Raw genomic sequence first — 13,814 nt, 5'->3', positions numbered from 1 at the left:
AGAACAGTTTTACTATCAGGTTTACTATCGAGATAGAAACCTCCCCTCATAACCCCTTCCCTTCAGCCAGACACTTCAGGAGTTGAGCAGCATTGTCTGGTTGGGGGGGGGGGTATGGTGAGTGATGGCTCCTGGGAGCTCCCAAATCCCCAAACTCCTCCACCTTATCTGGCTGTGTCCTCAGCATATGTGTGCATCACTGTAACGGGTACAAAGAAGGAAATAGCAGCCAAAGGGAGACACTGAGAAATGAAATCAGGATGAGGACAAACAAAGGAGCGGTGGAAGACATGGGAAGGCCAAGGCAGATAAAATGTGAAGGCAGCAGAGGCAGAGCAGAGAAGGGCCAGGGAAACATATTGACTACAACATGCACACAGCCTCGCAGGAGGGGGGATGGGGGGCAGGGAGCGGGAGGCAAGCCTGAACCAATAGTGACTTTCATTTCTGCCGTGCTATGTTCTCTTTCCATATAACATCCTGTCGCTAGTGTGATTCCGTTTGGTTCTTTTTGTTTTTTCTTTCTTTAGTTTTTTTGAGACAGGGCTTCTCTGTGTAGCCCTGGCTGTCCTGGAACTCACTCTGTAGACCAGGCTGGCCTCGAACTCAGAAATTTGCCTGCCTCTGCCTCCCAAATGCTGGGATTAAAGGCGTGTGCCACCACACCCAGCTTCCATTTGGTTCTTGCAGCAGCCTTGAGAGATATATATTTGTCTTAGTCTGTCTTCTGTGTCTATAACAAAATAACTGAAATGGGGTCATTTCTAAAGCATAGCAGTTCATTTGGCTTTCTGTTCTCAAGGTGAGAAGTCCAAGAGCATGGCACCAATATCTGATCAACATCTGGCGAGGGTCTCCTTAATGCATCGTAGTATATCGTCTGACATCACACAGTGAGATGGGGCAAGTGCCACATAGGGCCTGGGATCCCACATAGAGATTCTAGGTCCATCAGGATCAAAGCTGGGGACCAGGAGCCTCAAAAAATTTCCAGAAATCAGTCTAATGAGCAACCAGGAGTGAGAACCAATGAGAGACAGAGACAGGGAAAGGCAGAGACACAGAAAGACAGAGACAGAGACATAGAAATACAGAGGCAGAGACAGAGAAAGGGAGAGACACAGACAGAGAGGCAGAGACAGACAGAGACAGAGAAAGGCAGAGGCAGACAGAGACCTAGACAGACAGAGACAGAGGAAGAGACAACGCAGAGAGGCAGGCCGTTATGTCCTGTCAGCTCTTGTGACCCACTGAACTACACCTCAGTGGGGACAAGCAGCAGCCCGCCGTGTCTCTCTGAGTCTCCTGTATCCGGTCATCAGTTCCTCCACTGACCCCACTGTTCCCACTGTGTCTATCTAAAACCATTCTCAGGGTCACCACCAGCTTCCCCAACTCCTTCTTTCTTACCAGTGCCAGGAACCACCCATAGCCCCCAAGTGGAAGAAATACCTTACCTGCTTCACCCCAAAACAACAGCCTCAATGGGCCTTCTGTACCCTCCCCTGGGCCCACAGCTAATGAGTCAGGCCTCTACCACCATGCAGTCTTGTCTAAGCAACTCAATTAAGAAAGCAACATGCTTCGTAGAGCCGAGTTGAGCTGAGCACTGCAGGCCTCAGACAGTAGGAGCCAGAGCTGTGCTGAAACAAGTCCTGGGGCTGCCAGGAGCCCCACCTACCTCTAGCCTCCCTCCATCCCATGCTCGCATCATCAGCGTTACTGTCGCTGTGATGAAACACCGTGACCAAAGCAACTTGGGGGGGGGAGGGGTGGGTTTATTTGGCTTATGCTTCCACATCACAGTTTTCGGTGAAGGAAGTCAGGACAGGGACCTGGAGGTAGAAGCCGATGCAGAGGCCTTGGAGATGTGCTGCTTACTGACTCACTCAGCCTACTTTCTTATAGAACCCTGGACCACCAACCCAGAAGTGAACCGCCCTCAATGGGTTGTGCCCTCCCTCATTGATCACCAATTAAGGAAATGCCCTACAGACCTGCCTACAGCCCCATCTTTTCTCAGTTGAGGTTCCCTCCTCTTGGACACTCTAGCTTGGGTCAAGTTGACCTAAAGCTCTCTTGCCCTCATGGTTTTCCCAGGATCTGGCCCATCCTGGGAGGAGATGATATGAAGGGAGATGACAGTGAGCAGCCAGGATGGCCCTGTAAGCCCAACCCTGAAAGTCCTCAGTCTGGGAGAAGGCAGTCCAGCTGTGGAGCGGCAGGCTGACGGGGGCAGCTCTCACAAGCTTCTGCTCAGCAGTGTCCACTCGGCCACCAGCAGAACTCTGCCTCACCCTACTTCTCAGAACTGTGGCTACAATGTCCATGAAACTGGCCAGACACCAGCCTCCTGGGCTATTGGAAAAGCTAAAAAAAAATCAATGTGCTTAAAGACTTCAGCCTCCTGCATAATGCCAAGTTTTCTTTAAACATTATTATCACTGTTATTCCTGAACTGTTGACTAGTCTGAACTGGGTAGGGAACATAGGGGACATGTAAAACTGAAGTCACTGTGCTCTATCTAATCTGTCAAAACCCCATCTTTCAATAGTTCCTAGCAGCTCTTGATACCTGCCAGTCACTCTGCTAACCCAAAGCCCAACCGCACTGGAGGTGTGGCTCAGTTGGTGCTCACCTAACATGAATGACAGTGAGTTCGATCCCCAGCACCCAATAAAACCGATGGGATGGTGGGAGCCTGTAACCCAGCACTTAGGAGGTGGGGAATGTTCAAGTTCTGGGTCAGCCTGGGATACAAAACCAGAAGGATATAGACTCAAGCCCACGCCAGCTTTTTTCCACCCTTTTCCTCTGTCCCAGTTGTTCCTACTATGCTCCCTTTCCCACAATGGCATAATCAGCCCTGTGATCAGACAGGTGGCCTAGAGAGGGAATGTGGGGCAGGGTCAATGGAGGTGATGGAGACCACAGGCCACAATGGGTTAGCGCCAATAGAAACAGACATCTCTGGAGGCCGGGTTCATTGAGAGGCTCATTTAATTAGGAGGCATAAGGACTATTTAAACCTTTGGAGAGTGGGTAGAGGCTTCAGGGTAAGTGAATATCATTGGGCTGAGCCAGGGTCCTGGGATGCCTCATTTGCATAAGGAGGAATTCCAGATGCTGCTGGACATGACCTTATAAGTGACCTCCTCTGGACATGACCTTATAAGTGACCTCCTCTGGTGGGGCCAAGGTAGAGGCACGGGTCGATGTGAGCCAGGACATGCCCAGGAGAGGAGGGGAGATGCAGACACGGACACGGTCCTACTCCTGCCCATCTCTGGTAGAGATTTCCAGGGTTTGGACACACCTCAACCCCACTCTTACTCCAGGCCTGCTCCCCACAGCTCCATGGCTCCCCACCCCGTCTGGAATGAATGTGGGTCCCATTCAGGTCCTCTTATCTTCCTCCAGCTTTAAAGGGGTATGGGGGTGTGGTCTCTACAATGGGTGTGGCTCATCCTTGTGAAACAAGTTTTGACCTGCCTTGGATACTGTCAGCATGCAGGGGGCCAGGGGAAGGGGTGGTGTCTACAAACTTAGGCTTCCTCGATTATGTTGTGTAGTGAATTCTGCGAGGGACCTGAGTGGTCTGTGTCATGGTATGCATCCCAGCCTTGAGCAGTGGCTCTAACTCACTGTCCCTTGTTACTGGAGGGTCAGCCCTATGGCTTCCCGGGACTGCAGGCTTTTGAGTGAGTCTTCTTGGTGGCTTTGCCCAGCTTGACTCACAGAGAATAAATTCTGTATTTACCAACAGAGGCATGCCAGGCCTCTCCCTGCTCAGAAGGCAGGGTCTCTGGGGGTCAGAAGTGGTGATCAGGGGGCACAGCAGGCCATTGGCTTTCCTTACTGGCACGCAGGGGTCCCTAGGAGCTTGCATGATCCTGACATTGATGGCTACAAACTATTTCTGTAGGGAGTACAACAAATGTCGCACACAGATGAAAGTCTTTCTAGCTTCTTTTCTTCTTCCTCAATTGTTTTGTTGTTCCAAAAGGGAGGAAGGCTAGGCAAGGACTGGAATGATGGAGCCTTGAGGAAGCCCTAGGAAGGTGCCTGGCTCTGCCCATCATTGGCTTTCCCTAAAGAATGACTCCTTTTACCATCTGCATCGGGTTCGAGTTGCCACTCTTCGGTCATTAGGAAAAGACCCACTGAATTTCTAATCCATCCATATTATTAACTTAGAGATGTCTCCAGGGGTGTGAATGGAGAAACAGAAAGTGGGACAGAGGCTGTAAGTCTGACCCTTATAACCCGAGAGAGCTGCAGAATGTGTCCCCGTTGTTCGCACTGTCACCATGGAGGGTGACCAGAGAGAGCCTGGACTCATCCAAATGGCTTATGTGAGCTGTCCTGAAACCAGCTCCCATCCCACTGGTGGTCTGTGTTTACTGGAGCCCACCCACACCCTGGCCACACCACCCTCCTCAGCTGTCACAGAGCTGGGAGGCAGAGGAAGGCACCCACAGATGGGAGTCAGAAGCCCTTCTTAGGCCTAGGGTCCTCCACTTACCCTGCAACGTTGGCAGCCTGACAAACCTCTCTAGCACCATCTTTGGAGGAGGAGTGGGTAAAAAGACCCACCACACAATGCAGCTATGACAATGGAGTAAGGATACAGATGATTTGTCCCTGGGGATCCTGGCCCATGGGAGGGGCCAGGCTGGCTGTTAGGAGGCCCCAACTCCTTGCTATTTGCCCCCAAGGCTGCAGCTGTCCCTCTCTCCCCAGACGTTCCGGTGGCCAGTGGCCAGCAGCATCGACAGGAATGAAGTGTTGGAGATTCAGATTTTCAACTACAGCAAAGTCTTCAGCAACAAGTAAGTGGGGAATCCTGGAGGCCTGCCTGGTTCTTGGACCTGTCTTTTTAGGCTTAAAACAGAAACTGTACTCTGAGGCCATCTTTAAAAGCCTAAGAGGTCTTAGGCTGGTGGTCTTGGCTATCCATTTTGTCCTTTGTGGGGTCCTCAAAGTGCCCTGGCCCTTCCATCCACTGTCAAGCAAGAGCACCTCACTCTCCTGTGCACCCCTCAATTCTCCTCCCCATTAACACTCCATGCCCCTCTTTTTTGCCTCTCCCTTACTCATACTGGAAGATGGTAGCCCACCAGAGAAGTTAAAAGCCAAACGGCTGTTATATCCTGTGGCCCTGAGGATAAATGTGTCTTACAGAGGCTTCCGGGGCTGTGGTTTGGGAGGCAGACATGGTCTCAGACCCTTGGTCCAGTGATTTAAGGTGTGAGCCTGAGCCGGTTACATAACCCCTCTGAGTTCACTATACTCATATGTGGAAAATATAAGGATTTGTCTCCAAACAGCTATGGGAATTAAATGAGATAGATCTGTTCATTCATTTACTCCACAAACAGTTATGATATGCAAAGTGTATGTCATGAACTGAGCTAGGTACTAAGGAGAGAGATGCCTAACCTCCTGGAGCTTCCCTTCTGTGAATGAAGTTCACCTGCCACGTGAGTGTTAGCCTACAAGCTGATGGATCCAAGTAGCCCCATTTTCTGTGGTTGACGCACACATTTTAGAAGGTGCTGGGATGGTGGTTAAACAAAAGTGAGATGAGACACTCAGCCTTGGAGTCAAAAATCCATTGCTCCTATGATCATGGCTGAACTGTAAGGTGTCCCAAAAGATGTGACAGCGCTAGTTCAGTGAAGCCTCTGTAGGACTCAGCAGTAGGAAGGGAGTGTAGACACAGAAAGCTGACCTAACCCTGGATCACATTAGAGGTAGTCCAGTCTCAACAGGGGAGGCAAAGGGTCTACTCTTTCCAGTAGCTGTGGCTGTCTGGAGTGAACACTCTAATGTTTTCCTTATGGCAAGTAGATGCAAGCCTCAAGAGGAAGTCCTACGGACATTTAGCTACTCACCCAAATGTCCATTCATCTGCTCATCCATTGTTTCATTCATCCATCTGTCCCATCTCATTCATGAATCCTACCTATTCATGAATCCTGCCTATCCATTCATCCATTGAACCCATCCATCCATTCACCCTTCTGCTCATTCATCCATTCACCTACCCATCTCCTCACCCTCTGTGTTCGCCATGACTGTTGCTAAAAAGAGGATCAAGGCAAGTCTCTGTCCTCCAGAAGTTGTTTGTCATGGGAAGAGGAGAGGCACACAAGAACCAGACTGTGTCACTGGGAGAACAGACATCTGGAAGAGCCAGAACTCTCAAACATCTGTGGTATCTAAGCAAATGTTGAGTGCCTACCACTGGGGGAGGTGAGCCAAATAGATAAACCTCAAAGAGCAGGTTTCAGGCCTGCTGTCAGGACCACAGAAAGCCTTCTCTTTGTCTCCAGAGGGTGGCATCACTCAGTCAGCTTTTTCTGGTTCTACAAAATAATAGTAATAATAATAATAATTGGGAAAGCATCCCCAAGATAAAACATGGCTTTCTTATTTGGTGTGAGACACTCTGTGATTAATAAGGCAGAGGAAACAGGGAGAAGAGAAGGGCCCAGTGTAGACTGAGTGGATACAGAGGAAAGCAGACTCAGAAACCGGGGAGAGAACCAAAGAACTCCACCCAGGGCCTGTCTACAGATGCCAGAGCTCCCAGGAGCTCAGTGGTAAAACCCTTACTGTGAAAAGGGAAACTGAAGCTCAGAGGCACATGGAGGCCATGTGAGAAGACCCCAAGAGAACAGGGACAGGACATATGTCCTCCACCTCCTCTTCTAACCCTCTGTAGCTCTCGCAGCCAAAGCACACGAATGCTGCGGAAGAAACTGAAGAAGAGGCTGTTGATTAGCCACAGTGGACATTGCCAGAGCAGACATCGAAGCGTAGAGAGCCTGGATCCATCAAGATTCCGGCTATAGACAAAGTAAAAGATTGAGGAATTTTAAGGGGCATTGGATGACCACACAGTGAATTCACCAAACATTAAAGCTCATTCTAGGTTTTCCTAAATGCAAAACAGAGGGAAGATAGAGCAAGGGTGGCCTATCTCCTAACTGTGCCCTCCCTTCCCCCACCCAAGAGAAAGCAGGAAAGTCACATGGGACCAGGCCTGGTGGAGGCCACTATTGGCCACGACCTAGGATGTGAAGAAGAGACACAGGCCAACCTTGGAGTAAGGTGCTTGGATCTAGGTGGGGGCTTAGGGCTTCCTACCTTGGAGTTAGAGAAGAGGCCTATCTGGGTCTGTCCAGTGGTGTTAGGGGCTGCCAGGAGGTAAAGACATGGTACAAGGATGGAAAGCTGCTGGCCAGGGACCATAAGGTCCCCAAGTGTCCTAGAACCAGGGCTTTCTCCAAGAAACCTGGGACTTCCATGAAAACATATTAGGAAGAGGTTTTATGTATCCTGTGTAGCCTCACCAGGACTTTAAGGGGGAATGGCTCCTTCCACCAAGAATGCCAGCTGCTCTGAATAATTCAGAAGCCAGGAGCACAGTGGCAGCCGGACTGAGCCCGGGGCACTTGACACCAGCTCCCAGGGGAGGACGATAAATTATTGACAGGATTCTGGTGCCCAGTTGGTGCTCTGCTGTGGCCAGTCTGTGAGCCCATCTGCACTTGAGGCCTCCTCCCCACTGCCCACCTACCTGATAATTCTGGCTTCTCCCAGGCTACTCTGTAGGGCTTCCATGAGGGCTGCCCTCTTTCTAATGGGTGTGCTTCTAGGGCCACATAAGGGATGTGTGGTCAGCCTGGGGAACCAAGACCCAGCTAGACAGTAGGTTGAGAACATTCTTTACTGAGATATCAACTGTCCATTTAAAACTTTATTGTTTTATGAGTTACGATCTTCTATTTATTCATGTTTATTTTTTTGAGGAAAGGGGAGCTATTTTATACACACACACACACACACACACACACACACACACACACATACACATCACCACACCACCACTTTAAGATCTTCAAGGGTCAGGACAGCCTGGATCTGTTGCTAGCGCTCACCCAACAGAGAAGACCAGACGTGGCTAAGTCCTCTAAATGCAGGTCACACACAATAGCAAGGAGAAGAGACAGTGAGGCAGAGGACCTGCAGCAATACAGAGCTGGATCTCCACACCAGCATGGAGGGTGGGGGTGGGGGGGAGATGGCATCAGAATCTTTAAGAGGAAAAAAAGAAACAGCACAAGACTTGCAGAGGTTGCAGAACTAGCTGCCATCACATCACGGGGGTGGAGGCCCCCTGAGGGACTGCTAGGTGAAGCCACATCTGACTCCAGAGCAGAACTCTTCCACAGTCTATGCCTCCTCCCTTATAGAATGACAGATCACATGTCCTTAGAGCTTGGCCCAGTGGGCAAGGAATGGGAGATTGGCCAGGAGGGCGGTTTGCTGCATGTTGCAGGCAGTGGGGTGTGGATACTGGTGTTGCCATCCCCTTCCTGTCTGGACGAGACTTGAAAGCTTGATGGGGGGGGGGTCATTTCAAGGATTCGCACTCGCCAAGTTCTCCTCCCAAGCCCCTCCTGAGTCTAGGATCTCAGACTGTAAAGGAAAAGAAATGGAGAAGACACCACCAGAGGCTCTCTCAGCAACTGCAGGGGAATGGCTCCCTCCTGCCCCCTGGGGGGTGTTTTGTAACATTGCAGTGCCTTAGTAGATCATAGGCACCTCCTTTGGCTACTCTTGGGCATTTCAGATTGAGAACAAATGTGCCTGAGTTCCAGCCCTCAGCAGTTGCCTGGCAGGGCTTACTGGGGTGACAAGGACTCAAAAGAGCCTGTCAGCAAAGGCTCAGGGTAGGACAGCTTCTCCATGTGTGCCCCAAGTGGCAGTAACAGCACCACCGTGCTTGGAAGTGCACATACCCAGGGCTCTCCCACCGCCACCTCCAGCCTAAAGGTATAGCCTGCAGACTCAGCATATCCCTCTAGGGGAACTGTTAGAATATTAAAATTGGGCGTGCTGTGAGGGTTTGCACTGCAGAAACCGGTGAATGCTGCAAACCAGCAGTGACAGCAGGTCTATGAGGAGTTGGCGCATCCCCAAGACTCCATTGATGCCACTGATGAGCCAAGCACTTGAGGCCTTTACAACGCCAGTGCGTTCCCTCATGCCCACTGCTGACTGTTGTGATCTCACCAACTTGGTGTTCCATCCCTTCTCTTTATAAAGATAGGACATAAACTCCCTAGCAGTGACTTGGGATCTCCTAGACCCCAGCTCAGGACTCTGTGCTCCACCCACCCACCATGTGTATCTGCAAGGTGAGGAGAACCCAAGATGGGACTGGAAGATTCTATGGAACTTCTCTGGGAAGAATCTAAAAGCCCCTAAGTCTTAACTTAGCACGGAGGATGAGAGATGTGTGACTCAATGAGGCCGTGAGCTTGGGAGGCAAGCATGTCGGAGTCATCTCTTACGGCTGTTCCCACTGTGTGCTCTTGACACAGCTGGGAGGACTGGAGGGGGAGGCATACATGTTCACGTTGTATATGTGCACATGTGTATACAAACGTATGTCTCCTCTTCCTCCCCCACCCCATGTGTGCACATGTGTGCTTGTGTTGCACACATGTACGCAAGACGTCAACATTGGGTGTCTTCCTCTATTTCTGTCTACCTCATCATTTCTTGAGACAGGGTTTCTCACTGAACCCAGGGCTCACTGATTGGGCCAGACTGCCTGGCCAGCGATGAGCTCTGGGGCTCACCTATCTCAGCCTCTTCATGCTGGAGTTAGAGATAAGCAACTCTGCTCCTGACCTTTTGGGGGGAGGGAGGGAAGGAAGGAAGGAAGGAATAGAGGGAGGGAGGGAGGGAGGGAGGGAGGGAGGGAGGGAGGGAGGGAGGGAGGGAGGGAGGGAGGGAGATAAGCAGATAGGCAGGCAGGCAGACAGACAGGCAGGCAGGCAGGCAGGCAGACAGACAGGCAGGCAGGCAGACAGACAGACAGGCAGGCAGACAGACAAACATACTAGGGATCTAAACTTCAGTCCTCACTCTCATGAGACAAACATTTCAGTCACTAAACTATCTTCCTAGCCCCAGAATTTAAACAAACAAACAAACTAAACGGTGTTCTCCCTTAGTATTTTATAAGCAACAAGCACGTTTTTGTCAGAACTCACCTGACAGCTCATCTCACTCATATTTGTCATTAATTAGTTGCGTCCCTGTCCCCTTTCTTGGCCCCACCTCCCTCTACAAACTTCAAGTAGCACACGTGTCCCCCAGATTGCTTCCAAGTTTCACATACTGTGTGTTCTTTGAACCCCTTTGTCATGTCATTTCCCCTTCTGTGGAAATGGCATGAGTTCTCTGTGGGTCCAGGTGGATGTACCGCAGGAAGGCATCTCTCTGAGTCCTCTGATCCCCCCCAGGGCAACAGCTTTCCAGTCTCAGCATTGATCAGGCACCCACCACTGCTCAGCCATTGAGGACCCTAGTGTGTGGGGAACCGCAGATGGAGTTTAAATATGGAATACACAGGCTGTCCTGTGAAGACCACAAGTAACAATGGGAGCATCAGGTGGAGGCGTGTCGGGAGGACAAGCACGTCATTTATGAAGTGAAATTAAGATCATTAGCTTAGCTTAGAAGAAAACTAAGACAAGAAAGCTTAGGTGAGTTTCCCTGGGCAGACACCACCCATGGAAGCAGCCGAGCTGGGTTTCTGCTGCGGAGATTGTCTCTGGTGTGATTCTCTGTGCTTGTCTCCGCTATACAACTGAGTTAGGGGGGGACTCTGTGGTCCCAGGAGCTTATGCACAGCAAATGTGGGGTGGATGTATGTGTGGTGTTGGTGATGCTAGAGGCCTCTACTCCAGTCAGGAAGTAAAAGAAAGGAGTGCTTATGTAGCCAGAGGTCTAGGCTGGGCTGTAGCTCAATGCCCAATCACTTACTTGTCCAGTATGATGCAGGGTTCAGTCTCCAACACACACACAAACACACACACACACACCCTGCCACTGCCACCCCCGCCATCACCACCACCATCATCAGAAGCCTCGATGCCTTCCCACCACCTTCCATTATGGCATCTGGAAGCTTCCATACTGCAGGGAACCAGCTACAGTCCCAGTGCTACATCCCCCATCTCTATCTGTGGACACCACTTAGAATTCTTTCTTCTTCATTTTCCAGGGGAACAGACCACACTTAAGGGGTCAGACAATCTCATAACCTCAGGTTACTGGGCTACTGTCTCCAGTACCAGGCTAGGGTTTTCATGTTTCTCTCGGTCTCTGTGCCAGCCAGACACTGAGATCAGCCTTGCTCTGGTTCTAGCAATGTCCCTTCTGCTACTCACAGGCTGATAGGGACCTTCTGCATGGTGCTGCAGAAGGTGGTGGAGGAGAATCGGGTAGAGGTGACCGACACGCTGATGGATGACAGCAATGCTATCATCAAGGTAAGTGTGTTGGACAGTCCCAGACACTCCACCACCCAGTCACCTAGGAGCCTGCTGCATCTCCCACAGAGGAGGGTCTAGAGCCGTGGTTCTCAACCTTCCTAATGGTGTGACCTTTCAATACAGTTCACTATGCTGTGGTGGTCTTCAGCCATAAAATTATTCCTACTGCTACTTCATAGCTACAATTTTGCTGCTTCTATGGATTGTAATGTAAGTATCTGTGTTTTCCTGTGGTCTTAAGGTCATTTGACACACAACCCCACAGGTTGAGAACCACTGGTCTAGAGAATGCTCCGTGACTGACAAGGGAGGCAGCAGGGGACACCAGGGAGGCTCTGCCAGAGCTGATTGGTATGAAGGCTGGTGTTAGAGACCCTGTGGTGTGGATGGGTCTGTGCCAAGTGGATACTCCACTTTTCCCAGAGTGATGGTGCCAGTTGAGGTTAGGAGGGTTGCCTCCCACTGATGTGGATCTCCATTTGGATCCAGCTCAGGAGGGGATTAGAGGTACCTCTTACCATCAATGGCTAGATTGACCCTTGCCAGCCCTTCTAAGGCAGGATCAATCTAGAGATTCGGGATCAGGATCAGAAAATGCTTCTGCTCCATTTGTCCACTTCTGATCAAATCAGCACGGGCATGTACGTCCCCGAGTTACCCTCCAAGTCCTCTGTGGCCACTCACAGGCAGCCAGCAAGGTGGTGAGGAGCCTGACCCATGGCTAGGATTCTTGGTTAGATCTGTGTAGCAACTGCAAGGTCAGCAAAAGTATATCAGCCTCACAGGCTTGTTCTAGGGGGTCAAGGGCATACAAAGAAGGTGCTTAGAGGGCTAGGTGGTGTATAAAGAGCGTTTATCTCCTACCTTAGAATAATTTACCCCCATGCAAATTAAGGCTGTACCTTCTAGACATGGTCCCTCCACGTGGGTTCTGTTTAACATCTGCACCCAGATGTGGTGTTCCACTTTCTCCAGAGGGAAAACCAAGGCAACTCCCCAAGACTCCCCTCTCTAGGCTATCGGTTAAATCCTCAGAAGAGTTGAAGAAGTGCTAACTGCACAAGGTTGTAGGAAGCCCGGGGCTGGGTCTTCTCTGAGAAGACATGCTCAGCTAACTGTACCACTTTGTCAGAGGAGCCCCCTTGTGCCTAGGTTCTAAGGATGAGGAGTTGACCTAGTCTTTGGGCGCCTGGGAAGAGGAGAGTCAGGTACAATCAGGGTCTCACTGAGCAGGCTGACACCTCACCATCCATCTTACTCAGCCTTATTCTCTCATCTAAACGGAGGTGGGAAGGTCCTCACATAGTCTTCATAGGGAGCAAAAGTGCCTCCCAGATGCCACAGGCACCAGGGTACTGCTCTTGCCAGCGCAGCTGCTCACTGTCCCTCTCCCTTCAGACCAGCCTGAGCATGGAGGTCCGGTATCAGGCCACAGATGGCACTGTGGGCCCCTGGGATGATGGAGACTTCCTGGGAGATGAATCCCTCCAGGAGGAGAAGGACAGCCAGGAGACAGATGGACTGCTACCTGGTTCCCGACCCAGCACCCGGATATCTGGCGAGAAGAGCTTTCGCAGGTAACAGGCTGGCCCTCTCTTCTTGCCCACTGCCCTCAAAAGGCCTGGGAAGTTGGTGCCTGGAGCCCATGCCCTGGAAGGTCCTCCAGGCCTGGCTGTGCTCAGACTGCAGAGCTGAGCTGTTATAGAAATATTTAAGAGTTGGAAAGATGGTCACACCATCTCTCACCTGCCTCTCAACCCAGAGGCTCTAGTCAGAATGAGAGGCCAGGCCTGCTCCAGTCCTGAGGGAAGCAAAGATCTGAGAGAGAGAGAGAGAGACAGAGAGAGAGAGAGAGAGAGAGAGAGAGAGAGACAGAGACAGAGACAGAGACAGAGACAGAGACAGACAGAGACAGAGATCTAATATAAGGGAGAAACTGGATCTCCTGCCCTCATCAGGAGACATGGGAAAAGAGAGTGGGGGAGGCCTTGGTTTCTATGTTCTAAGACCCACAGTGTCAGCTAGGCCCCCTGGCAGCCTGACCTCTACCTTGGCCCAGTGAAAAGATCCCTAAGCCAGAGACCTGCTGTTGCCAGCGTGAGACTGACAGTCCTGGTCAGGACCTGGCCACCGCTCTGTTGTCCAGGCTCTTCTGTGTCTAAGATTCACACCTTACAAGTGCCCTGCCCTTACCGATGACAGAGGGCTTTGACTAGGCCTTACCTCCCACACACAGGACTCTTTTTTTACCAAGGAGAATGCAATTGCATTACTCGAAGTCCAGAGGGCAGAACTGAAGCTAGAGAAATCTCCCTAGATACCTAGGATGCTGAGAACACACAGAAGATGTTTTATTTTGACCCAAGAGGTCTGGGGTGTGTTTTGAGAACAAGCTTCCCCCTCCAGATTCCTTCACAGGTTTACTCAGCCCCTGCGATTGTTCACACAGG

General features: G+C 50.9%; 1 protein-coding gene across 1 annotated transcript in view; it reads left to right on the top strand.

Moving 5' to 3' along the window:
• The window catches only part of Otof (otoferlin), a 94,210-nt gene that overhangs the window by 30,100 nt on the left and 50,296 nt on the right, over positions 1-13,814 (top strand). Inside the window, exons 3-5 of the mRNA XM_021161691.3 lie at positions 4,745-4,833; positions 11,262-11,361; positions 12,763-12,941. Coding sequence (XP_021017350.1) covers positions 4,745-4,833; positions 11,262-11,361; positions 12,763-12,941 — 368 coding nt within the window. The remainder of the gene's footprint in view (positions 1-4,744; positions 4,834-11,261; positions 11,362-12,762; positions 12,942-13,814) is intronic.

This window comes from Mus caroli, unplaced genomic scaffold (assembly GCF_978045245.1).
Source record: "Mus caroli unplaced genomic scaffold, Mus_caroli_1 scaffold_4, whole genome shotgun sequence".
Lineage (NCBI taxonomy): Eukaryota > Metazoa > Chordata > Mammalia > Rodentia > Muridae > Mus > Mus caroli.
Note: the sequence above shows the minus strand (reverse complement) of the source record. Positions and strands in the feature narration are given on the sequence as shown.